The sequence below is a fragment of the Pipistrellus hanaki genome, assembly GCF_964339955.1.
Source record: "Pipistrellus hanaki genome assembly, chromosome: 15".
In the NCBI taxonomy this organism is placed as follows: Eukaryota; Metazoa; Chordata; class Mammalia; order Chiroptera; family Vespertilionidae; genus Pipistrellus; species Pipistrellus hanaki.
The window spans coordinates 4,908,290-4,935,146 of record NC_140517.1 but is presented as its reverse complement, the minus strand read 5'-3'; the positions used below and the strand labels follow the sequence as shown (position 1 = coordinate 4,935,146).

Genomic DNA, 26,857 nt, shown 5'->3' with positions numbered 1-26,857 from the left:
AAGTGACTAAGCTCCAATTGAATAGTGAGATCTGGGAACGAGGGTCAAATTCTGTCCGCTCTTCTGATGGCGTGAGAGGAATTTACAACCTGGATTGTGTGTATATGTGAACTGTTCCAATTGTGAGCACTGGAAAGAGCTGTTTATTTGTTTATTGTGTTTAAACAACCTCCCCTTGAACAAGGAATGCATCCATCCGTAGGCCGGAGGGGTCCCCGCAGTCCTGTTTTGTGACCTCCGTCTTAGAATCCTACATCTTCAGGATGCAGTCTCCTAAAACTCACCAAGGCCTTTGGTTACTATTTCCTAGAGTTTTCAGACCGACCCCTGGTTGAGGGCATCAGACTCACCCAGAGAGAGCTTTTCAAAACCACTGTTTTGTAAGGATTCTGATTCAGTGCCCTTGGCGTGGGACCCTGGGAAGGGTTCCTGTCTTTTTTGACTCCTCAGACGATTCTGATGGACAGCCAGGTTGGAAAAGCGGTGACCTCATCGCTTCTTCCCGGTGATTTGTAATCTTTTGGAGCCATAAACGCTTTTGAGAAGCTGAGGAAAGGTACACACCCTTTCCCTGGGAGTAGGGAAAGATGCTCATTCAGAAAACATTTTGCAAACAATGTCCCCTCCCTGAGTCCCCTCCCTCTGACAGTCAACCTCGGCCACCAAGGGGAGAACCTTGGAAGTCGGTGATGCTGGAATTCCATCTACAGGAGCTGTGAGAATGGCCCTCGGGGTCCCACTTGCACTCCTGCAGTGACAGGGAGCTCATCATCTCTGGGGAGCCTCTCCCTCTTGGAGGATCAGTTATCTCTATGAAGTCGTGTGTGTGTGTGTGTGTGTGTGTGTGTGTGTGTACACGCATGTGTGAGGTGGGCTGCTTCTTTCCATGAGCCGCCTTCTCCACCACTTCTAGCTGTCAGCCATAAGTCCCCGTTTGTCCTCTGGCTGATCTCTCTCCTTTGGCTGGGTAGAAAGGGGCGAGTGCTACAGGGGGCAGGGGAAGTTGGGGGGTGGCCCGTGATGAGAAGCTAGTCCTCCTGGGATTTGAGACGTGGGGGGCAGGTTCTTGGCCAGATCCTGGTGATGCTCGTTCACGCCACCTCATCCCTTTGCCCCTCAGGGACCCCCTCCATCCGCCCGGGACCCAATGCCGAGGCTGAACCCTCACTCTGCTCCCGCATCGCCGTTCTCTCCCTGCACCTGTCCCTGCCGCTGAGCCTCTCCCGGTGCCTGTCCCCCAGGCCTGGGAGACGAGCCTTTCCAACAGGAGCAGGTGGAGCCTGAGGATTTAGGGTGCCGGGAGCGGCAAATACGTGACCATTTGAACCCCTTTAGCCCGGCACCCTTGCTTTGACCAGGGTTTGGGAGGCACTTGGAGGACAGGAATGCTGGTCTCTGTGAAACTCATGCCATCACGTTTCTAGGCAACATCGGCCAAGCACGGACCGCACAGCTGTCAATGTGACGGCCTCGGATCGGCCGCCCAGCCCGCCGGAGCCTTCTGAGACCTGCCTGTACTCTCAGGGAAGAACATAACGCAAGGGTTTTCTGAGAGAAGTGGGTTGGGGGGAGGGTTGTGGCTTTTCTTTGCCTTAACCTCTCCTGAACATCAAGGGAAACCTCTCCTTCTAACAGCTGGGGGGGTGTCCCCCACCCCTCCCTCTGCACGCCCGTTGGGACTTTATGGCTTTGATTCCAGCCACGCCTCCCTTCTCCACCTGGAAGAAGCCTCATTTGGAGGCTCTGTCTTCCCACCGTCCCTTTGATCACTGCCGTCATGGCCTTTGCCTGACAGATGTACCGGGGTGTGAATGCAAATGCCCCGAAGTGTTCCCACTCACCTCCCAGCCCAGGGAGTCTGGGAAAAGGGGCCACGTGGGCTCAGTGAATCCCACAGGGAGGCTGGGGAAATGGCATCCTCGAACCAACCGGCAGGAAGACAGGGATGAATGGACACCCATGGGCCTGGCAGAGTCCCTCTCGTGTGCTCATTCATGCGTCCATGACACATATTTACCAAGGCTCAGATGGCGTGACTTAGGGATTGAGCATGGACCTCTGAGCCAGGAGGTCACGGTTCGATTCCCAGGCAGGGCACATGCCCGGGTTGTGGGCTCGATCTCCAGTGTGAGGCATGCAGGAGACAGAAGAACCATGATTCTCTCCCATCACTGATGTTTCTATGCCTCGCTCCCTCTCTTCCTCTCTGAAATCAATAAAAATATATTTGAAAAATATTTACCAGGTTCCTAAGATACATCAGGTCCTAGACTCTATGCTGAAGAGGCAAGTCAATGACATCAAGGAAAAGCTCACCGTCCTGGAGTTTCTATTTTCGCAGGGGAGACAGGAGACAAGCAAGCACGCCTACAAATAATCCCAGGTCCAGATATGTGACATGCGCGATAACTACAGATAAGTTGAGGGGAACCCAATTTACAGAGAGGTTTGTGGGGGGAAGGGTATTCCAGGCAGCGAGAAGGGCATATACCAGGGCCCTGTGGCAGGGAAAATAAAATTGCTCCTCTCAACCCGGCACTGGCACAGAGCTGGGTCAAGGAAGCTCTGAGGAGGAGCCAAGGCCGGGCTCTGCATGTGTTTGCATACTAATGAGGCAAGGCCCCGGGCCAATTCACGAGGGCCTGACCTCCAGGGTTCTTAGGCTGCCGCCTGCTTCTGTCCAAGTCTTTCTCCTTCAGAGAACCGGGAGCTGGTGCCTGGGCCCATGCACACAATAGGGCCTTTCAGGGCCTCCTTTGAATGAAGTGGCCGGTTCCCACCACAGTGTTTAAGATGTGGGGACAAAGCAGAAACTCAGAAGGACTGAGAAGTTTTGTTCCTCGTGGTGGGCAGCCCAGCGCTCTGCCAAGTCCCAGGACCAGCCTGCTGGGGCCGCTGCCCTGGGGTGGGGGTTGGGGGACTGAGACATGGTCCCCGCACCTGGGCTAAAAGATCGCCCCTGGTTTACAGCTAGAAATCCTGAAAGGAGGCCTGGGCCATTGGGCATGGCTGTGGTGCTGAGGCACCAGGACAGGCAGGTCCGCCTCTTTCATCCCCAACAGGGGCCAGAGAGGGACTAGTGTGGGATTAACGGTGTGGGTTTCCCAGGGAAAGGCTGGGTCCATGGCCATGGTTCGATTCCCGGTCAGGGCACAGGCCCGGGTTGCGGGCTCCAACCCAGTGTGGGGCGTGCAGGAGGCAGCCGATCCATGATTCTCTCTCATCATGGATGTTTCTATGCCTCGCTCCCTCTCTCTTCCTCTCTGAAATCAATAAAAAATACATTTAAAAAATATTTACCGGGTTCCTAAGGTACATCAGGTTCCAGGCTCTGTGCTGAAGATGCAACAGTCAATGACACCAAGCAAAACCTCACCGTCCTGGAGTTCCTATGTTCGTAGGGGAGACAGAACATTTAGGTCATTCACATCAGTGCAGGAAGGGATGACCAAGAAAAAACAAACACACACAAATCACTTTTACAGGAAGTGATAGCTACTCATCTACACTTACGATCATAGACATGCAAATGAAAACTACACCCAGATATCATTTCTTTTTTTTTTTTTTTTTTTAAATATATTTTATTGATTTTGTACATAGAGGAAGGGAGAGAGATAGAGAGTTAGAAACATTGATGAGAGAGAGTCATAGATCAGCTGCCTCTTGCACACCCCCCACTGGGGATATGCCCGCAACCAAGGTACATGCCCTTGACCGGAATCGAACCCGGGTCCCTTCAGTCCCCAAGCCGACGCTCTATCCATTGAGCCAAACCGGTCCCGGCCAGATATCATTTCTTAAATGTCTATCTGATTGGCAGAGATCCGGAAGGCGTAGTGTGCCTCTTGGGGAGGTGGGGGAGGAGGGGGACAGACGGAATCTGGCAGGGAGGGTGACAGGCACAGTGGCCCCCAGAACATACACGGCATATGTGCTGGCAGGAGACAACACTGCCGCTGGGAAATTATCCTAGTTATTGCACCGGGCGCACCAGGACGTGGGCGCCACGCATGGTGATCTGATTGTAAAGCGTTGGGAAGGGACCGAATGTTCAGGAATCATGAGGCAGCGATGCAGTGGAGTTCCAGGCAGCCCTGGAGAGCAGCAGGCAGCTCTGCCCGTCCTGGTGGGGAAGGATGGAGAAGATACAGGTTAACCGAGGGGAGTGAAGTGCAGCATGGTGTATTCAGAAAGGCACAGAGAGAAAGTAGGGAAGGTACATAGTCATACATGATGGCATATGAACAGAATCTGCTGGCAAGGAGACCAAGAAACACGTAACAGTGGTTACCTCTGAGGGGGGCCTAATGAGCTCAGGTCAGCTCAGCTGGGAGGGACGCAGGAGGTTGGCCAGCCAGGGAGGGACTGTGGGAGGGCTCCAGGGCATGTCTGGCCAGTCTCACTCAGTCCCAATCGGCCAGACTCCAGCAGCAAGCTAACCTACTGGATGGAGTGTCTGCCCCCTGGTGGTCAGTGCACATCATAGCGAGCAGGTGAGCAGCCATAGCACATCATTAGCATGTTATACTTTGATTGGTTGAACAGATGGCCAGATGACCCGACACTTAGCATATTAGGCTTTTATTATATAGGATATGTACATATGGAGCTTTGGGAGCCTCAGTCGTTCTGATCTGTGAAATGGAGGGGCTAATAGGGTTGTTGGGGAGGTTCAACATGTGAAGTGGCTGGTGCGGGACCAGGACTCCATATATGCTGGTTGTCTTCACACTCAGATGTCACCTCCTCCACACAGCTTCACTCCTCACCGCCTCTCCTCTGCTCTTCAGGACATTTCGTGCTTCCCCCTTTTAACGCTGATCAGCTCTCTGTCTGGCATCAGGGTGAATGGTGTCCCTGTTGCAGTCATTAACTCCGTGGCGTTGGGGCTTATGTCTAAGCCTTAGACTCTAAGGCCTCATCGCGTCTCTCTCGCCAGGAAGCTCGGGGCCCGGCAGCAAGCTCAGTAAAGGTTTGTGTGCCCCGAGGCCTGCAGCCCCGCTGTGTGGGCGAAGTCGGTTCTCTCGGTCATTAGCTCCATGATGTTAGGCACGTTCCTGACCTTGCCTGGAAGGCCTGGCCTGTAAAATGGGAATAATTAACAATGGCACCTACTTCACAGGGTTGTTGTGAGAGTTAAATAAGTTAATGGGCTTAGAACAGTAGCTGCCACGAGGCAGGAGTTTTTTTTAGCTATTGTTGATTAATTCTGCTATGAATATTGGGATACAAGAATCTGCCATGAACATAGAGGTGCAGCTATCTCTTCAAGACAGTGATTTTTATGTCCTCTGAAGACATACTCATATGATGGATCCTTGGGTAGTTCTATGTTTAATTTTTTTTTTGTCTGTGTATGGCATCTTTTAAAAAATTATATATATTTTACTTTCATTGATTTCAGAGAGGAAAGGAGAGGGAGAGAGAATCATCAGTCAGCTGCCTCCACTAGGGAGGAGCCGCAGTCCGGGCGTGTGCCCTGATCAGGAATACAACCGTGACCTCCTGGGTCGATGCTGAACCACGGAGCCACTCCGGTTGGGCCCTATGTTTAATTTTTGAAGAACCCTCATTCTGAGTAGAACAGTGGCTATACCATTTGCATTCCCACCAACAGTGCACCCCAATTTCTCCACATCTTTCTGTGTATGCTTTCATACCTTCAAATTTGGTTGATATCAAAGTATTACCTATCCAAATAATAAATTACACATAGGTTTTTTAAAATACATTTTTATTGATTTCAGAGAGAGGAAGGGAGAAGGAGAGAGAGTGAAACATCAGTGAGAGAGAATCATCCATCGGCTGCTTCCTGCACGCCCTCTACTGGGGATGGAGCCCACAACCCAGGTGTGAGCCCTGACCAGGAATCCACCTGTGACCTCTGGATTCATAGGTCAGTGTTCAGCCACTGAGCCATGGCAGCCGGGCAATAAATCACATATTTTTAAAAAAAAACAACAAAAACCCTGCTGTGTTAAAGAGGTGAAGGTGGGTGAGCGAAAGGGACAGGACAACAAGGATAAAACCAACAGCGGCCCAGGCTGGTGATCTGTCTGGCCCTTTCCTGCTTGGAAATGCCAGGGCTGCAGAAAAGGAACGTGGAGTCTCCCCCTCGGAGAAGTGGCGCTCAGATCCGTCCAGCTGCACGCTGCTTCCAGCTACAGGAGTTCATTCGAAGGCGGTAAGTTAAGCCTCCCAGATCGGGGTGCGCCAGAGGTGGCTTTCCGCCCAAAGAGGAGGTTAGGAACGCTGAGTCAAGCCTCAGCCAGCGTCTGATGCTGCCCACGCCCAGCGATGGCTCCAGGGCACCAGAAAGAGCACACTCCTTGGAAACTGGAACGCACTCCCGCCATCAGCTTTGATCTGAACCCTGGGAGCACGCTGGGCCAGGGGCCGGTCCCTCTGCTCCTCAGATGCTGGGCTGATCCCATCCCATCGTGGTCTCTTCTAATTTCAAAAGCATTCGAAAGCTCTTGGGTCTTCCATGCCTTGGCAGGGCCAACAGGTCACTGTCGGCACGGCTCTGGTCACATCGTCCCATCAATGCCCCCATGGGTTTGGCAGGGGGAGACCACGTCCGGAGGAGGTTTGCATCAATCCTAACAACAAAGGGATTAAGGAGAGTGTACTTTCGGTTTAAACAAAAATCACAACCTACTTAAGTTCCATTGATATTTCAAAATCAGAAGCTGATGCCTGGAGCCAGAGAGGGTTCGGAAGAACTACATCAACAGAAATGAGTCAGCGTGTTTCTTTGAGTGAATTGTCTGTCAAGGCTATTGTGACACGTGAATCCTGCGAGATCAAATCTTTTCTCTCGTTTCCTGAAGAATCTTCAGGTGTAACCTCAGGAGTCTCGGGCTCACCCAGGATCATGAGTCAAGCTCAGAATCCTGCCCAGAACCTCGAGCATGGTTTTGTGGGTGCCCTCGTGCCAAACAAGCAGAAGAAAGAGGTGCCACTCCCCAGTGCTTACCAGTATAAGACCATGAATCAATGTAGAACTTTTTAGCGGGGCGAGGTTAGAAGCTAACTTCTATGGAACCCTACTGGGTGGGATTGGAACTCGGGGTAGTGGGAGGGGCTGGGGGCTCAGGACAGGCCTCTGGGAAGAGGCCAGCATTGGGCCGAGAGATCTGATGGACACGTGGGAGCCAGGCTTATAAAGGTCCGGGGGCTGTTTCAGGTGGAGAGAACTGTAGAGTGGGGTCCTGCCAAATGAGGTATTTAAGATGTGACCATTGATTTATTTGAAGAGGCCCATCATTCATGGACCAAACATTTAAAGCGCACCCGCTGTGTGCCAATAACTGTGGAGGCTGCTTGGATGCTGTTAGGCTGGCAGAGGCAGCGAGGGTATGGTGTAACAGTCCTGGTGTCCCACGCCCTGCGGCTCCGCTCTGATCCCTGGGGTGCGAGGCTCCTCTTCCTCTTTTGTGGCCCGGCCGCAACGAGTGATGGAAAAAGCCTGTCCCAGGATGAGGCATGGCCAGGGCGCCCTCTCACCCTGCCTCCCTCCAGGCCTCTAGTCCAGCGTCCTAAGGTGCTTAATCTCCATTCTTTACACCTGCACACCCTCTAGTGGGGGTGCTTTGCCTCCGCAAAATGAGGAGAAGGAGCCGGAGGAGCAGGCAGCAGGCGTGTGCGTAAGTCAGCATCTAAACTAGGGGTGTCGAACTCAATCAGAGAAGGGGCCAAAATCTAAAATCCAGCCTAAATCGTGGGCCGAATGGTTTACTGAACAGTCATAAACTGACAATGTCATAAACTGACAGCGGAGTGCAGTGATGACAGCGCGGTGCGGGCCACATTGCAAGGCCTGGCGGGCTGGATTTGGCCCGCGGGCCTTGTGTTTGACACATGTGATCTAAACTCTTGGCCATAACTGGTTCCCACCAGACCTTACCTGGCTAGGTTGGTCTTTCCCACCCCAGGGCTGAGAGGGAAGCAGGAACAATGCTACTGGCTAACAAGAAAAGAAAAAAAAGACACCAGGTTTATTACAATAGCAACCCTGACAAGTCACAGGCAGCCTTTTCATCTAGAGGTAATAATAATAATAATAATAATAATAATAACCTAATAATACTAGCTTTTTATGGGAACTCTTATTAAGCTCTTTATGCCAGGCAGAGCATAAAGTGCTTTATTTCTATTAGTTTGTCTAATGCTCACCGCAACACTCCCCAGAAGTTCACCGCGGGACACAGTATGTGCAGAGGTTCCAGCTCAGGAGACCACTGGGTTTGCCATCCTGGTCCTGCCTCCTACCAGCTGTGTGGCATTGGGTTCATGTCATATAACCTCTCATGACTCAGTTTTCTCTCTTGTAAAATGGGTGTGAGGACAGGATCCCCCCGGGCGGCAGTGAGGGCAGGAGGAGTACGTGTGTGTCAAGAGTGCGTAGAGAAGGCGCTCAATAAATGGGAGTGACTGATGGGTGAGGAATTTGAACCCAGGTCTTTGTGCTGTCGAGACCTTCGAGCTTACCCCCCTCACAGGGCTGGAGGGCAGAAGCTCAGACCCCGGGCAGTTTCCATGACAGGACTGGTCAGAGAACCGCTACAGGACTGTGGGGTCTGGACGTGGGGCAGAAGAGGAAGTGGGGCAGAAAGGGGCTGGGAGAACTCAGAGGCAAGGCCGATCCGGCTACAGGCTCGGGTCTTGCCTTCCGATTCCTCGAATTTAGTCTTTGGACATTAATACAAAAGAGATTACAACTAGTCAAGATGCACCGATAGGTTTGGGGGAAAAAAATGCTCATTTGTACAGCTGAATTTACAAAATGCAAATATTGACAATATTCTAGAAGTCATTTTAAAGAGATTTTAAACATATTTTATTGATTTTTTCACAGAGGGAAAGGGAGAGGGATAGAGAGTTAGAAACATAGATGAGAGAGACACATGGATCAGCTGCCTCCTGCACACTCCCCACTGAGGATGTGCCCGCAACCAAGATACATGCCCCTGACCGGAATCGAACCCGGGACCCTTGAGTTCGCAGGCCAACGCAGGCCAACGCTCTATCCACTGAGCCAAACCGGTTTTGGCGATTTTCACATTTTTAAATGGTTAGAGGGAAAAGCAAAAGATGAATAACATCTTGTGACATGTGAAAATTATATGAAATTCAAGGGTCAGTATCTATTATTAAAGTGTTATTGAATCACACACATACACACACACACAAAATTCAATGGAGTAAATTTGAAGACCTAATTGGCTTTATTGAGCTATTATTCATGAATCTGGCAGCATCTTACAGGACAAGCACAAGTTGTACAACTTGTGGAAAGCTGTAGTGCTAGGAGGAGAAGCCCCGCGGGTGCGCTGGTGCAGGCCCGGCCACTGCAGACACGTTAGGGATGGAAAATAAGGATAAATTCCAGCAGCAAAACACGTGACTCTATCAAGTTCAGGCTCTGCCTCCGGAGAGGCTCCACTGCGCAGCCGCAGAAGGAGCTGGGCGGAGCCTGCGCAGCCGCAGAAGCAGCTAGGCGGGTCTGCGCAATCGCGGAGTAGCTGGCAGGACAGCCCGGGGGTGGGGACACCTCGAACCCGCGCCGTTTCGCGCTCGGCCCGGGGCAGCCTGAGCCGCTGGGTTGGCCCGATCCCTGCGCCCCGCCCCGCGGCGGGTGAGACCGGCTCGGCTGCGCCGGCCTCGGGCCACCAGCCGCCCTCCCCGGGGCCGCCGCCATCATGCTGCTGCCCGTGTTCACCCTGAAACTGCGCCACAAAATCAACCCCCGCATGGTGGCCATAGGGCGCTTCGACGGGACGCACCCGTGCCTGGCGGCTGCCACCCAAGCGGGCAAGGTAACCGCTCCCGCCTGCACGGAGCCCGGGCCCCAGGAGCCCCACCATCTCCGCGGGCCGCTACCCTCCACCCCGCCCCTCACCCCGACTCCGCCCCCAGCCGTGGGTTGCCCGGCAACCGGTCTGTAGTCCGGTAGTTCTCCATCCGGCGCAGAATAAAGAACAATGGGGTCTCGCATGAATAGCTTTTCTGAGCAGTTAACTCTGCCAGGGGAAGAAGGGACTGGTCAGGGTTAGCAGTGGTAACAGACCTCTGATTCTTTGCCTTTCCCTCTGAACTCCTTCCACCAACTCAGACTGCACAGCCACACAATTTGATGGGGGGTGGGGGGGATGAAATACAATAACCCCCTCCATGATTCAGATTGCACTTTTTGATATGTATCCATGTACATTCACATCTTTTCCCATAAGTTATTCACTGAATACCTATGTACTTAGTGGGAAGAGATATGCCAGGTGCTGTGCAAGGTGTGGGAGTCACAGAGATGAGTAAGACAGGGTCATACAACGGTCACCAATTTTTTAAAAAAGTGGTAGATGTGAGGATTGACATTATCTCGGCATTCTTGCAACAATGCCAAGGGCAGCAGCACATGTCATGACCTACTACTAATGCCACGACCTGGGCGAGTTAACTTGATAATAGTATCTACAACCTCGGGTTGTTCTGAGGACCAAATACTAGTCAGTTAATGCACATGAAGCATTTGGCATATAAGAAATGGTCACCAATGGTTAACTGTTATTTTTTATCCCTCCCACTTCACTGACGAGTGGTTCAGAGAGGTGTCAAGTGATACTTTGAGGTCCCTCAACTAGAAAGTCATGGAAATGAGATTAGAGGCCTTGTTCTCTGACCCAGTGCAGATTTCATAATGATTAAAACATTTACATAATAATACTTCCCCGTACGTTGTATATTCTTATGATATGCCTTGGAGTACATAATTTAAAAAATAAATTTTCTTTACATAGTTTAATGAAGTAAAGCACTTAGGCCCTGGCAAATAATAATGCCCATTGTTATTGTTAAGAAGCACTGACAAATGCCAGAAAGAAATTCATATTGTTTCTTCTGGGAAGGGCCCATTGATAGCAGCTTAGCCCCTAATTTATTGAGGTATTAATATGTGCTGGGCACTGTTCTTAGCTCTGCAGGTGCCAGGGTGAATGTGACAAGTCTCTCCCCCTTAGAGCTTACACTGGGAACCGGACAATAAAGGGGGCAAAATGTATTTTTATATCTAAGATTTGAATGACTCGGTTGAAGTCTATAAAACAAATTTACTGCCAGACTGTTTTAAGGGTTAGGAAGTGAATTCATTCGGTGCTTGGTTGAAAGATACTAAAGGAAGTGTTTCTTCTTTTATTTGCTGGGATCGTTTTGGCATGTCAGAGCGCTTGGACAGCCTGCCAGAGCCTAGCATGTAAGCTGCCCTAGTAAGCAACGAGGCCTTGTACATGACCTTGTTCTTTACAATGCCAGGAACCACGATTCCCACAATTCATAGTGATTGAAAGTCAGCCATGCACAGAACTGTGTTGTAGGTGTTTTAAGTAAGTTTATCGTTGATTAAAGTGACCTTTTGTTAATGTTGATAGCTTTTAAAAAAATGTATGTTAATTTTACATGTTTGGTATTTGAAGGGAATGTAACGAACTGGTTTTGTTGTAGGTTTTTATTCACAATCCTCATACCCGGAGCCAGCATTTCAGTGCGCCCAGAGTCCTGCAGAGCCCCCTGGAGTCTGACGTTTCTCTTCTCAATATCAACCAGGCTGTCAGCTGCCTGACGGCAGGAGTATTGAACCCTGAACTTGGCTGTGATGCTCTTTTAGTGGGGACACAGACTAATCTTTTGGCTTACGATGTCTACAATAATTCAGATTTTTTCTACAGAGAGGCAAGTATATCCCTTTATAACAATAAAGTCCCCATTACCCGTTAAGGTTCATTTTTGTTATGCTTGAAGGAGATCAGACATTTATTTTGGTTTATTATGTGGCTGTTGCCCTGTGTTCAAACACTGCTGTGATTTTGCCATTTGCATCTGCTTCATCCACTTTACGTTTATTTGGTCAAGACTGCTAACCGCTTTCATTTTGCATTCCTCCCATGAACAGTGATGTAGAACTCCCTTTCCTGGGCCTATTTACATGTCTGTTGTGAAGCGTTGAAGTCTTTGCCTATTTATTTATTAGTAGTTTGAGTGTATTATTGATTTGTAGATGTTCTTTGGAAATAATGGGTACAAGTTCTTTGTCAGATTTATTTGTAACAAATATTTCCTCCCAGTATGTGGCTTATCCCAACAGGTAGGTATCTTCTGATGAGTAAAAGTTTTCAATTTTGATAAAGCCCAGCTAATCAATCGTTTTTTTTTTCTTTTCTTTAACTGTGAGTGAGTGCTTTTCCTGACCTTCTAAGAATCTTTGTTCACATAGATACACCTCCTGTGTTGTTGCACAAGACTGGAATTGAGTTTAGGACTGCATTAGTCAGGGTTCTCCAGATAAACAGAATTAACAGGATGTGTATATAGAGGGGTGGAGAGGGATATATTTTAAAGAATTGGTTCACATGATTGTGAAGGCTGTCAAGTCCAAAATTTCAGACCCAAGGAAGAGCTGATGTTGAAACACAAATCTGAAGGCAGTGTTCTGAATTCTTCCTCAGGGGCCAGTCTTTTTTCTATGAAGGTCTTCAACTGTTTGGATCACCCACATTATAGAGTATAATTGCTTTACTCAAAGTCTACTGATTTAAATGTTAATCTTATCTAAACATACCTCCACAGAAACATCTAGAATAATGTTTGGTCAAATATCCTAAAGAGCCTTGGACTTCGTAGCACTTTAGTGTGTGCCGCCAAGTGCCCGAGTGTACCCTGGATCTGCGCTCAGCCTTGCCTCAGCACACGTACGCCACAGTGACATACACCTGCCTCTCAGGGGACCGCGTGGTCTCTCACAATTGATGACGAAGGAATTTGAGTGTCCAGATACAGATAAGGATACATGTTACCTCTGGGGTGCCTGTGCATCCTTGTTATCTGAGATTTTATTTATTTTTTCTTCTCAGGTGGCTTTTATTTATTTTTTCTTCTCAGGTGGCAGATGGGGCTAATGCAATTGTGTTGGGGACACTGGGGGACATTTCCGCTCCTCTGGCGATTATCGGGGGAAACTGTGCTCTGCAGGGTTTCGATCATGAAGGAAAGGACCTCTTCTGGACGGTAGGAAGAACAAAGCACTCTCTTTAGGACTCTTAAACATTTTAACTTTAAATGTTCTTTATTTAGCTTTGTTTTTTACCATCTGTATTTCTAATCCTGTGCATTAAAAAATATGCAGAATTGGAATAACACCTGTTGGTGGTTTGTAATCTTCCCTTTCCTGTGGCTGGGATAGTCGGGTTGAGTGGAAAAAGAGGGCATGCTCATGATACTGGGTTTTGTTTTCAGGTCACTGGAGATAATGTTCATTCCTTGGCCTTGTGCGACTTCGATGGTGACGGGAAAAAAGAGGTACGTGGGGGAGGACTCTTCTCTGTGTTCAGCTGAATCAATCTGCCCTGACAGTGACCTTGGCGTTGGGAGAAGTGTCAGCTTCTCATGGTTGCTGCGGGGGCCCTGTTGCCTAAATAATGAGCTCGCTGGCCTCGTATGTCCTTCTCTCTCTTGAACAATACATCACTTTGTCTGTCGAGTGCAAAGATCAAGGCCGTGATATTTCAGAGACACAGGAGCGGGAGGGAGGGTGAAAGTTGATGGGATTGCAGTCGTAGTCACAGTCTTATAACTTGCTTTTGATGCTTTCGAATCATATAAGTAAACAGTTTTCAATTCTGGCCAACTTTTCAGGACTTTAGAAGTTTTAGGAATTGCCTCTGAATCTTTGAAATGATCCTCATGGTTCCTCTAAAAAGTAGCTTCTTGAGCAGCCAGTGAGCTGCTGTGTTGGGCAGTGAGTTGCCCCTCTCTTGCCCGTGGGTGCCAGGCTCTGGCATGGGAAACGGGGTTTCCATCTGAGGCAGGCAGGGGCTGAACCACGAGCACTCTCAGGTGCGGCTGGAAGAACACGCCCTGGCGGGATGTGCAGCCCCCATGGCTGGAGGAAATCTCTAGAGCCACTACTTCTTTTTTGAAACATCATATTTGTATTGATTTCAGAGAGGGAGCAAGAGATAGAAAAATCAATGATGAGAGAACCACTGATTGGCTGCCTCCTACATGCCCCATACTGGGGATCAAGTCCAGAAACCCAGGCATGTGTCCTGACTGGGGAATTGAGCTGTGACCTCCTGGTTACAGGCTGATGCTCAACCACTGAGCCATACTGGCCAGGCAAGCCACTGTTTCTTCACTGACTGAATTTGTTGACCTTCACATTGGAGGGAACTTTCTTGAGCATTAGCTCGCTGGGAAACTAGAAGTCTTGGGTAGCAGTAGCAACATTCAAAAAGTTATGCAATTTTTTTGTCTTATTTATGGGAATTTTTCTGTGTTCACTTGCTGAACTAAACATGCTTGCTTTTATTTTAAGCTTCTCGTTGGATCTGAGGACTTTGATATCCGAGTTTTTAAAGAAGATGAGATTGTGGCAGAAATGACAGAAACAGAGGTGAGCAGTGTGACAGTGGGCAAGATAGATGAGCACAGTCTGATGTAACATCAGCTGAGAGGGCTGGGCCATCTCACAATCTAGGCCATCATAGGGTAAACTGTGGGGGTTAAACAGAGCTAGACATTACAGAGAAGGAAGCATTTAAAATCTAGTATAAGACATATTTTGAAAAGACATTAAATAGAGGAAAATTACTGAGTGGAAAGGCATTTCCTTTAATGAGTTACATCATCCTCATCATCACAACTATCTATTGTTCACTAGTACTGTTAATATTAGTATATGCCAGTCACTGTTCTAAGTGCTTTACAGGAATTAAGTCATTTAACTCTTCAACAACCCAATTGGGAAGGAAATACTATTATTCCCACTTTAATGAAATTAAGTTTCTTTGTTAAATTACACATACAGGTCATGCCTATTAAGTGGCTTGGTCAGGATTTGAACCTTTGTGTCTTGTCCTCCTCCTCCTCCTCCTGTCTGTTAAATGGGATTGAATGAAGGGCCTAAGTGAGGTTTTTACACTTTTTTCTCTTCATTCAATTTAAGTACTTTTTAGGCACATTTCTGTAGGTGAACTTAAGAATTAGATGTTAGAGAACTTGGCTAGTTTCTTTGTGACTATAATTACTTCATCTGATTGAACCTGATGTTTCTGAAAGAATTTAAACTTCATTTTTCAAAGTAGTCCCTAGGATTGTCCTTGTCCTTGGTTGTTTTGATATTCTTAGGATACAAGCTGCTGTTTTTCCAGCACTGAGCAAGATGGAAACAGAGGAATTAGGATATTCTGAATTAAGGAAGTAGAAGAGGATAAAGGAGCAATGGCTTGTGAACACTATAAACCGATAGGGGGCGGGGGGGGGGTGGTGGGGGTGGGGAAGAGAAAGGAGTCTAAGAGGTCAGAATGGCCCGATTCTGCAAAGTGTAGTCACATGGTGTTTGGGAGTCTGGCCTGAAAACCGCACTTGACCACTTATTCCTGCTTCTCAACACTTACAAAAGCAACTCAGGAGAGTCAGGCTTCTGTTCCCCTAACTGCAGAGGAAGCCGAAAAATAAAGCTTGCATATTTATATAAAGTGTTACCAATGACTAATTGACCATTACGCTATAGCGAGAGCTTTGGATTTTTACTTAGTCCTACTATGCTTTTTATATACTTACAGTCACTATGGTTGTGAAGTGGTAGTTATGGAAAGAGAAGAAATGAAGGAGAGAGATGAATGCAAAAAGCAGTAGTCTGAAGACATGTGTCTGTACAGAGGGTTCTATTTTGTGTGTAGGTGCTTAACATGTGTTTTTTCTGGAGAAAGGTTCCTTAGCTTTCATTAGATTCTTTAAAAATATTTTTTTTATTGATTTCAGAGAGGACGGGGGGGCGGGGTGGGGGGGGGGGAGAGAGAGAGAGAGAGAGAGAGAGAGAGAGAGAGAGAGAGAGAGAGAGAAACATCAATGAGAGAGAATCATTGATTGGCTGTCTCCTGCACTCCCCTACTGGAGATCGAGCCTGCAACTCAGACATGTGCCCTAACCAGGAATCGAACTGTGACTTCCTGGTTCATGGGTTGACACTCAACCATTGAGTCACACTGGCCAGGCTCATTAGATTCTTAAAGGGGTTCACCACCTCTCAGCCTGATCATCTCCCCTCAAAAAACTAACTTGACAATCACTGGCCTGTAGGTGCTGTGCCTGCATTGTCATTTCCCTTTCATGCAAATTTGTAGTAAATTTTTCCCCATTTGGTGGGAATCATTCACGTTTCAGATTTGTTTGTTGTCAATACTGGATATGAAGAGGGTGCATTCTTTTTCTAAATCCTACCAGAGGCCAGGAAAACATGAAGTAGAACTAGGGCTTTGAGGTGACTATTGACTCTCTAGTCCACACAAGAAAAACTAGTGAACTAAGGAAGGACTAAGGGGCACAGGCAATCTGGGCTTAAATATAAGAAAATGTGGACTTTATAAAAATTGTTCATTTCAGGCCATTTTCTTGTCCTGTCAGTTTGATTTTGCCCCTAGCTCAAATATCTTTTCCCATATCAGCAAAATCATAATCTATTTGGCAGTTCAGCAGTACAAGCATTGCCAGAAGAATGCCTCGAGCTAAATAATTCTGAAACCAACAGTACTTTGTATTCAGAGTTAGGTGATGTGGGTGGTTTTGTAGAAAAGCTGTAGGTGTAGAGGAAATTACATAACTATTCTCTGCTTTACAATTTTTATTAGGGTCAGAATGAGAAAGTAGGTCTGCAAGATCATAGATGTTATTAATCTTTGGTTTTAACTTCAAAAGGTAATTTTGTTTAGTATGAAAAATTTATGTTTGAAATGTTAAATCCCAGTCCTAATGCATCCGTTCTGTGTATTAACACATACATACACAGAAGCATGTGCTTGGGTTGTCACTTTTCTAAAGATTATGTGGTTTTTTTTCTTTCTAAAAAATGTCTTTTATCTCTGCAAACAAATTATATCACAGAAAGAAAAGTACACACACTCAGTGGTGGATTTTGTACATTTTTAAAAAAAAATTTGTTCATGGGCCTGGCCCACTAGCTCAGTTGGTTAGAGTGTCATCCTGATACACCAAGGTCATGGTTTGATCCTTGCCAGAGAACAAACAAGAATCAACCAATCAACGCATAATATAAGTGCAACAACAAATAGATGTTTCTCTCTCAGAACTAAATTTAGTGGGATATTATGAGTGAAGGTAAAATATTGAAATCACCATGAAAACATTTCTGAGTGTGAACTGTACATACCCTAGTTCTTGTGTACGTAGCTTACTTCCTCCTTTATTCCTCAATCTTATTGTATTTACTTTTTGTAATTTGCTGAAACTTGCCACATAAGCTTGAGCTAAAACAGCAAACTTTGGGAGTTTATTCAGTTCTGATTATCCAGCCTGTGAAATAGATGAATTTGAAAAGAGGAATACCTTACCCACTAATGGACTGGAAGTGCATTTAAATCTAATTTTAACACGCCTGGAGCAAGGCATGCAGTTTCATACAGCCATGCTTCACCTTAGGTTGAGTCTTAATGAAACGCTGAGGTATTTCCATGTGCTATTTTTTTGCAGATAGTCACCTCTCTCTGCTCGGTGTATGGCAGCCGGTTTGGTTATGCCCTGGCCAATGGCACAGTTGGAGTTTACGACAAAACAGCCCGATACTGGAGAATTAAAGTTAGTATGATTCAGCCTCTGCGATGCAGAGGTTTTCTACACACCGAGAGACTTCTGTACTGATTATTGAAATTCCTTTTCAGTCCAAAAATTATGCCACGAGCATTCATGCTTTTGACCTTAATTCTGATGGCGTGTGCGAACTGATAACTGGTTGGTCCAATGGGAAGGTAAGTTAAATAGCAGAGTTCAGGTGTAATTCAAAGTAATAATTGTCCGAGACATTTTGGCTGCATGATTCAGAACAGTAACGTGAGGGTACAAACTCGCATTCCTTGGCGGTGCTTTAAAACTTAACTTCTTAATCTTTCCACATTTTTTCTTCCCGCTTTTTGCTTTCTTTGCTTTTCTCACTTCAAATCAGAATTTTGTAGTCTTTTGGCAGGTCAGCACAGTTTTGTGAGAGACTGCCTGTGTGCTGCCACATCTCCATGGCACCGTTTGCCCTCACTCTCTGTCTGCCAGTGATGATTCTCTGAGGATCAACTAATTCCTGGCTTTTCTCCTTTGATTTTTCTTTACTCTTGGCTGGACCTTGCCACCTTCCTTTGCCATTATGCTGGTATAGGCATTAAAAATTATAAGGGAAGACTGTGTAGTTGCATATTAAGACACTTGAAAACCCAAAGATGAAAGGCTTCTGCATCCATAATTTTTAGGCTTCCATGATGTCGCTAATAGCATGGATGTGTGAATGTGATATTCTCCAGACCAAGGGAAGGAGTTTGGTAGTTGGCCATGACCTTACTTTATTTTCTCATGGCAATTTTGACTAGAGGATGTTTATGAAAAGATAAAAGTAGTGAATGGCCTAGGCCATTGAGATTTTCGATAGCTAGTCTTTTGCTTAGAACACAATCATCACTTTATCAGTAAGTGATCCTCCTTCATTGTTGATTTTGAGATGCATTTGTTTCTGGTGAGTTGGGTATGTATTTGCCTCTCCTAGGAAGAGGAGACTCAAAGATGATAGGAGACTCGCCAGGTATCCCAATAGTTTTTAAGGGGAAGAGGGACTCTTAAACAGCGCATTATGAAAGGTTATATCTGTGGTACAAGATTGGCTAGTTTGGCATTTTCAAACTTTAGATAGAGCTATATTTCACACATTTATATGTAATAAAGAAAATTTTGTATATAGAACCAACCTTTCTTATCTACCTTGACATGCCAGGCCCTGTTCTAAGTGGTTTAATCCTTTAGGGCTCACTCCAGCCCTAAGGGGTGTATGTGCAGGTATAGTCCTCATGTTCTTGTCATGGACCCCCAGATGAGGAGACAAGCCCAGCCAGTGTGGTTAAGAAACTTGCCTGAGATCCAGAGATAGCAAGGGCAAAACTGGGGCTGGAACCCAGGCAGGTGGCCTCGGACCCGAGGTCCCAGGTGCCTCCTCAGAAGCCACAGGGCTCCATGGAGTAGACTCTTGGAAACTGCTCAACTAAATGACCTTTAAAGTTTTGTGTTTTTAAAAATCAGTTAATATAAGCAATTTTCCAAGTTCTCATTTTATTTTCAGGTTGATGCTCGAAGTGACCGAACTGGGGAGGTCATCTTTAAAGACAACTTTTCTTCTGCCATCGCTGGCGTGGTAGAGGGAGACTACCGGATGGATGGCCATGTCCAGTTAATCTGCTGTTCCGTGGATGGGGAAAGTAAATTGGGATGGGGAAATCCTTGAGAAGTCAGATGTTCAGGGTGACTGGGTCAGAGTACCAGAAATTCCACTGGAAAATGTTTGCATCGCTGTCCTCTGGTCCTCACAAGTTCACCCACGTTGGGGCAATGAGAACTTAGGTGTTTGGTTATCGGACCAGGTGACGGATGACTTGCAAGCAGACCTGGCTGTGCTTGGGCTCTTCCTTAGTGTGATGCACATTTGTTCCTTCTCCTCAGTCCGGGGCTACCTGCCAGGCTCGGCGGAAATGAGAGGGAACCTCATGGACACCAGCGTAGAGCAGGAGCTTATCCGAGAGCTGAGTCAGAAAAAACAGAATCTGTTGCTGGAACTCCATAACTACGAGGAAAACGCCAAGGTGGGGCCTAACGTGGAGGGGACATGAAATCTGAAAAGGTGAGGGGCGGCATGTGAAAGCAGAACGAGAAAATGTCTGCCATGTGCAAGCTCCCTCCCTCCCTCTGGCAGGGGCGCCTAGAAAAAGTCAGTATTTATTTATATAGGCTTAACTAAACTGTATTAGATAAAACAGCCCATTTAAAAAAATATGCACTTGCATTGATTTTAGAGGAAGGGAGAAGAATAAAAACATCAATGATGAGAGAGAATCACTGATCACTGCCTCCTGCATGCCCCCCACTGGGGATCAAGCCGCAATGCTAGCCTGTGCCCTTGACTAGAATCGATCCTGGGACCCTTCAGTCTTCAGACTGACACTCTTTGCATTGAGCCAGACTGGCTAGGGCACACAGAAGTATTTTTGAATTTGCTATGCTAAATGGAATTTTGTTACTTTAAAAGATCAGTGTTAAAAATGTGAAAGGCGTGATGGGGTACAGTGGACCTGGGACACAGAAAGGGATGAGGGTGTTTTTGCTTGGGAGAAGGCTGGTAGAGCAAGGGGCACCAAGGAGGAGTCTTCTGAATTCTGAAAAACCAGGTGCATATAAGATAACCACAGTGTTAAAGGTGCCATTAGTTCCCTGGTGGTGACTGAGCTGGAAGCGGATGTTTTGCAGGCTGAGTGGAGCAGTCCGCTGAATGAGGCTGATGGGCAGTGGGGCATAATCCCAGCCAACACCAAGCTGCACACCGCCCTCTCGGTCAACCTGGGGAGCGAGACCCGGGCTGCTCACACAGAACTGTGCATTTCCACTTCGAACGGTAAGAAGTTACTTGTAGCTGGCATTCTCAGGCCCCGTGCTATCTCCGAGCGGTTCTTCAACGGCCTTCCGTTTCCCCTCTCCTCTGCAGACACCATCATCCGAGCGGTACTGATTTTCGCAGAGGGCATTTTTCTAGGTGAAAGCCACGTGGTACACCCCAGCATTCACAACCTTTCCAGCTCCATCTGCATCCCGATCACCCCCCCCAAAGACGTCCCTGTGGATCTGCACTTGAAAAACTTCGTGGGGTACAGAAGCAGGTGACCCTCTGCAAGTCCGTTTGTTTGCAGATGACACAGAGGGCTAGAGGCGTGGGGTTTTCCATCACGCCCGGGATCCTGCGGGACCACAGGAGCCTTTCATGGTTCCCAGGACCTTATTTCACTAGTCTGAAATCTTCCAAAAAGGGAGGCTATTTAAGTTTCAGAAGGTTATTTTCTGGCTTTAGTCTGATGATTTTATAATCACAAAATATGCTTAACTGATGATTTGTCAACTTCTAGCTTCGACCATAAGACTGTAAGGGTTAGGACGCAGCTTTATATTAGGGTTTTATATAACCTCGGCTTGGGGAGGAAATCCACTGGGTTTGAGCCTTTTAGGGTCTTTTAAGCCCTTGGTTTATATAATACGTATACGTAGACTTACGTTATCTCCAAATCTCAACCCCCATTAACGTACTACTTAGTCCTCAAGTTTTGGTTGACCACCTGTGAAACCCTTAAATATCACCATGATGACTCAGTGACTGTATTTTCTGGGCCTTGCGCTTTGAAACACCGTTCTACATGAAAGTTCTGTGTCCCATTGGTCGGCCACAGCACCCAGTTCCACGTATTTGAGCTGACAAGACAGCTCCCAAGATTCTCCATGTACGCGCTGACCAGCCCGGACTCCGCCAGCCAGCCGCTCGGCTACGTCAACTTCACCATTGCGGAACGGGCCCAGAGAGTGAGCATCTGGCTTTTTTCTTTCAATACTTCTGCATTTTAGAATCCTTTGGCTGTTACTTATTAGAAGAGAGGAATCACATGAGTGAGCTATTTGATAGCAGTACATATGACATGAGTGACGTGGCTTGGAGTTGGTTGATAACCTGGAACAAAAATGTTGCTAAAGTAACCCCCCTCATTCTGAAAAAATACGGACCGCATTTACCTGAACACTTTGTTACAGGTGAATGCTCGCCAGTTAATTTCTTTCCATAGTTATGGTAACAGTGTGGTTGTCCTGACCTACTATTTAATGAGGACCCTGCATCAAAGCGGAAGGAGCAGGGGACTTGGGGCTGGGAATATTTTTGGGCTCAAATGCTGCCTTAACTGACTGAATTCTTAGTGATTTCGGGGAAATGCCCTGCACCGGTCTGAGCCTGTTTCCTTATCTGTGAGGATATCTTACCTCCTATATGAAGATTACATAATTGGTGTGAAAACACCATGTAAATTTGAGAGGCCTGATACCAATGGACTTTAATCATGGCTGGCCCTCAGCATTCTTAGTGAGGCTTTTCAATCATGGAATTCTTAGGCCCCCGCCCAGTCCAAGGAACCGGACACTACAGGTGGGCCCTTTCAAAAGCCTCAGGGTGGTTTTTATGTGGAACTTGCGTTACAAACCACTGTGAATAACTCATTAATATTAATTTTATTCTTATTTTCTATGTGTCACAGTGTCTATGCATGCATATTTCATTAATTTTTTTTTTTTTTTAAGAATGGACTGGAGTAATTTTAAGCAGATTACATTGTCTATGGCCACAGAAGAGCTATCGTGTGAACAGAATTAGCATCATATCTGAATTGTTTCTGCATTGCATATAAGTTTATGTCTAATTTGAAGATACTATTAAATCATGCATGCTGTGGGGCCAGACATAATTATGAACATGCAGAAGGTGGGGAAAGAGAGTGTGATTTCCTGGTGGGGGTAGTGTGTGAAGTATAATTCTTTGTTTACCAAACAATGAAACGAGAAAGGAGGTAACTCTTAACAGTGACTGTACTTGAAAATGACTATGCGTGAAGTTCACGTCATCTTATTCATTTTTAAGGTTTTTATATGGCTCAACCAGAATTTTCTGCTCCCAGAAGACACTGACATTCAGAATGCTCCATTTCAAGTGTGTTTCACATCCTTACGGAACGGTAGCCAGCTGTATATACAAGTAAAGCTTAATGGAGAGGTAAAGTTTAATGTCTTGGACATAATTTAGTCTGTTTGGTTTGCTGCCTCCCTCCTTCCTTGTCTAATTTGGGGAGGGTTAGGAATACAGAGGTGAACAGAAACATTTTCACTGTTTGAATGATTTTGTTTATGAGGCAAAAGGATCTCTTAACTTGCTGCTACAATAATAAATGTGGTTTGAAATTTCCTTGAGGGTTAACCCCTATCTTATTCATTACCACATATCAATTTGTACTCAGGAAATGTGTTGAGAATGGGGAAATGCAGGTTTCAGCTTAGTACTGTCTTTAATATCTGAGGATGCTGAACTTGGCTCTTTCCCTTTGGATAGATCACAGTGAAGACTGATGACATCGATCTGGCTGGTGACATCATCCAGTCACTTGCATCATTTTTTGCTGTTGAAGACCTTCAGGTGGAAGCGGATTTCCCTGTCTACTTTGAGGAGTTACGAAAGGTGCTAGTTAAGGTGAGAGCTCACAGTGATGCATTTATGAGAACGTGGTAGTTTAATGTCTGAAACATTTCTCTCAGGAGAGTAATGGCACGACTGTATGTTATATGATAGTTATGTTTTAAAGAATTCTGCAAATTCTTAAAATCAAAATTGAACTAGTATTGGAGTTCACTAGTTAAAGGATTTCTTTTATAACAGTGAGTGGCTAGCTCCTTACCACCCTGCTTTCTTTCTTTGCTTTAGGGGAATGCTTTTTAAAATATATATCAGCATTTCCTTTGCTAACTATCATCTTAATTGTATTACTTTCTCTTTGGTTTAGGGATTTCCAACAACACAAATTAAAAAAAAAGAAAAAAAAAAGGAAAACTAACAATTTTGATTGACCTCAAATTATAACAGAGTTCCCACCCCCAGTCTCTAGAATGTTAATCTGAGCGTTGCTAGGACTCCCATGCTTAGACACAAAAACGATCCAACTGGAATGTCAGCACAGACTAGTCACTTCACTGAGGAGCTGACACAATGGGGTTAAGATAGGGCCAGTGGTTCTGACCCCCAACCATAAAATTATTTTCGACTAGCAGGGTCGCCTGAGACCATTGGAAAACACAGATATTTACATTACGATTCATAACAGTAGCAAAATTACAGTTACGAAGTAGCAACGAAAATAATTTTATGGTGGGGGGTCACCACAACATGAGGAACTGTGTTAAAGGGTCGCGGCATTAATAAGGTTGAGAACCACTGAGATAGGTCAAGTCAGCAGGGGGGAGAAGGCCTTACTGTATGGTAGACAGTCTGGTTTTCAAGCAGTCTGGGAGTTTTTTTTTTCATTCCTGCTTGTTCATGGACTCCAGGTGGATGAATATCACTCAGTGCATCAGAAGCTCAGTGCTGACATGGCTGACAATTCCAACCTGATCCGAAGTTTGCTGGTCCGAGCTGAGGATGCTCGTCTGATGAGGGACATGTGAGTATATACCGTGACTAGGACAGGTGTAAGATGAAGCATGGCAGCAATATGGAATAGCAGCTCTCAGATGCTACTGAGAGGAGTGTGTTTGGTACAAAGACTTCGTAAAATAACTTGGCATTATCAGTAGAGCTGAAAATGCATACCCCATGACCCAGCAATTCTCCTGATTTGTAATCTAGAGCACATGTGTCAAACACAAGGCCCACGGGCCAAATCCAGCCCGCCAGGCCTTGCAATGTGGCCCGCACCGCGCTGTCATCACTGCACTCTGCTGTCAGTTTATGACATTGTCAGTTTATGACTGTTCAGTAAACCATTCGGCCCACGATTTAGGCTGGATTTTAGATTTTGGCCCCTTCTCTGATTGAGTTCGACACCCCTAATCTAGAGAAATGAATGCATGTATGAAACAGGATATTTTTATAAGAGTGCTCATAAAGGCATCCTCCGAAGAGGAGACAATCTAAGCTAGCACGAACACTGTTGTGGATAAATTATGATATGTCCATCCAAATGGAAGACTACTCCCAATGAGAATGCATGTATCTCAATAACATGTACCAACGTGAACAGATCTTATAAGCATAATGAGACAGAAAAAAGTAAAACTCAAAAGAATATGTGTAAAATGCTTCCATTTACTATAGTTTGGGAACAGATTAAACTGTATCATTTGGGAAGCATAGATAGATGATAAAAATATAAAGTAATGCAGGGAAGAGATTTTCATGTAAGATAGCATTTTCTCCTCAGAAAGCTTCTGGGATGCTGGCAATGCCTTTTTGACTTGGATAATAAACATCCTGTTTATTTTTGAATTTGCATTACATTTTATAATAAAAGGTGAAAATAAATAGGCGCAGGTCTAGCAGGTTTTGTCTAATGAATGTTAATCTGAAGCTGGAAGACAGGCTATCACCTTGAAACAGGCTATCTCACTTTCCCCAGCAGTGGGCACTTGATCGTTCTTGGCTCCTGAATTCAAACAAACCATGAACTGATAAGAGAGGAAGACCACTTGTCTTCCATGTATTTGTAAGAAACAGAGTATTTTGATAGAAACTTCTTAACGTTTTCAAAGAAAAATTTAGAATGTGCTGTTTTCTATTCTTTATGTCTAAGAAGTTTGCATTTTTTTTTTTTTTTTTTTTTCCATTTAAGCCTGCTGTATCGAGGTACAATGATGTTCAATTTCTATTGATTTACACAGGAAAACAATGAAGAATCGCTATAGGGAGCTCTATGATCTTAATAAAGACTTGCTAAATGGATATAAGATTCGATGTAACAATCACACAGAGCTGTTGGGAAACCTCAAGGCAGTAAATCAAGCCATCCAAAGAGCAGGCCGTCTGCGTGGTAAGTCTGTATGGTGCTATTATTGGTAATTTGGGGGTGAGAATCACGGAAGATGGTGGTAGTTTCGAGAATGCGTATCAGGGCCTGTATCTATAGAGACTTTTAATACTGACATTGGCACCAGGCGCTTGAGTTTCAGTCAGTCTGTTCAGCTTGGTTAGTATCCAGATTTCAGAGGAAAGAAAGCTTGTAGTTCCTTTTCTTAGACCTAATGGCATATACTCAAGAGGAAAGCCTTAAGTACCCTTATTAATTTAAAAAAAAAAAAAAAAAGGGAGACTGAAAATTAATGAGTTGTGTCCAATTTAAAAGTTAGAAAAAGAACAATAAAGTAACCCAAAGGAAGCAGAAATAACCAGAGATCTATACTTACAGTCAGAATCCTCAGAAATAATCTTTGGTAGGTGGATATGAGCTGTGATCCTTTCCTATAAAACTGACTTGATTTCTAGGTTTAAAATGGTCTCAGGATTTGGTTTGTGTCACTTCCTCACACAGGAGATCTTTTTAAGGGAGTGATAAGATAATTTAGTTGAATTTGCACTACCTGTAACTCTCTTCTACCCTAATTTTACAATTTTAAAGCTGGCCTCTGGTTTATAATTTCACTTTCCATAACCTTTCAGATTGCACTGATTTGGTATTTCTTTTCATATAGTTGGAAAACCAAAGAACCAGGTGATCACGGCTTGTCGGGATGCGATTCGAAGCAACAACATCAACACTCTGTTCAGAATCATGCGGGCGGGGACAACCTCTTCATAGGAGAGAGAAAGGTGGTGAAGTTCCTAGAAAGTGTTCTTTCCTAAAATCAAGGTTGGTTTGCTTTGGATCGCATCCTGGTGAACCGAGGGTGCAGAGAATGAAAACAACCTTGGCGAGTTGTACAAATGAAAGACAAGGCATTGCATCTGAAGTGTATTCACTTTCTGTTTTTAAGATCCAGTAGTACCGTTGCCAAATACTAGGTTTGTTTGGAGGAAGGTGAATACTTTTGAAGCATCAGGGTTCCAAAGTCCAATTATTTCTGCATATATGTAAAGTTGATGTATAGATACATCTATTTTCCTGTAATTAAATTTGTAATTTTAAAATAGATTATCTACCTTTACGTTAAAATTTGTGTTGACTGATTTTAAAATTACCACATCAGAACTGCATAAACCATTTCTATTAAGTGCAGAGAAAAAATATGGTCATTACATTTGTGTGCCTTTGTTTTAATCGCTGAAAGGTGGGTGTAAACAATTTGTATTAAAAGTTCAGGATGATCTATTGGCCGGAGTAATGGTAACTGCTAAAACAGACCTCAGAATGCCCAGGACCCATTTATTTTTCAGTATGTCAGCTTTCTCTATAGCTGCTCAGGGACCATCCAGGGC

The 26,857-nt window shown here is 45.6% G+C and overlaps 3 protein-coding genes across 6 annotated transcripts in view; 1 reads left to right on the top strand and 2 right to left on the bottom strand.

Moving 5' to 3' along the window:
• MT4 (metallothionein 4) overlaps nt 1-26,857 on the bottom strand; it is a 36,309-nt gene that overhangs the window by 8,144 nt on the left and 1,308 nt on the right. The window contains exon 2 of the mRNA XM_084861312.1: nt 3,301-3,389. The gene's annotated coding sequence lies outside the window, so the exon portion shown is untranslated. The remainder of the gene's footprint in view (nt 1-3,300; nt 3,390-26,857) is intronic.
• Nucleotides 5,728-26,857, bottom strand: part of OGFOD1 (2-oxoglutarate and iron dependent oxygenase domain containing 1) — a 34,812-nt gene continuing 13,682 nt past the window's right edge. The window contains exon 14 of one of the 3 annotated variants that reach the window (XR_014792925.1): nt 5,728-6,605. The gene's annotated coding sequence lies outside the window, so the exon portion shown is untranslated. Of the gene's footprint in view, nt 6,606-19,142; nt 19,623-26,382; nt 26,544-26,857 lie in introns of those variants that run through there. The other 2 variants (XR_014792926.1, XR_014792927.1) reach the window with 2 other exon arrangements.
• BBS2 (Bardet-Biedl syndrome 2) lies at nt 9,478-26,594 on the top strand. 2 transcript variants are annotated; one of them, XM_084861230.1, is made up of 17 exons: nt 9,478-9,824; nt 11,503-11,730; nt 12,937-13,062; nt 13,291-13,353; nt 14,372-14,449; nt 17,545-17,649; nt 17,733-17,819; nt 19,166-19,301; nt 19,543-19,682; nt 20,344-20,488; nt 20,579-20,750; nt 21,312-21,441; nt 22,544-22,675; nt 23,009-23,146; nt 23,998-24,110; nt 25,327-25,475; nt 26,134-26,594. In XM_084861230.1, exons 1-17 carry the CDS (start codon nt 9,708-9,710, stop codon nt 26,238-26,240), a joined length of 2,166 nt encoding a protein of 721 aa, XP_084717356.1. In that variant the 5' UTR covers nt 9,478-9,707; the 3' UTR covers nt 26,241-26,594. The 2 variants fall into 2 exon arrangements, with proteins under 2 accessions (XP_084717356.1, XP_084717355.1); XM_084861229.1 differs by having other exon boundaries at nt 9,514-9,824; nt 20,344-20,750.

Coding starts and splice junctions, on each gene's coding strand:
- BBS2 (XM_084861229.1), top strand. CDS start 9,708: ATGCTGCTGCCCGTGTTCACCCTGAAACTGCGCCACAAAATCAACCCC. Junction 13,354..14,371: donor ATGGTGACGGGAAAAAAGAG/GTACGTGGGGGA, acceptor TTTTATTTTAAG/CTTCTCGTTGGATCTGAGGA. Junction 24,111..25,326: donor GCTCGTCTGATGAGGGACAT/GTGAGTATATAC, acceptor TGATTTACACAG/GAAAACAATGAAGAATCGCT.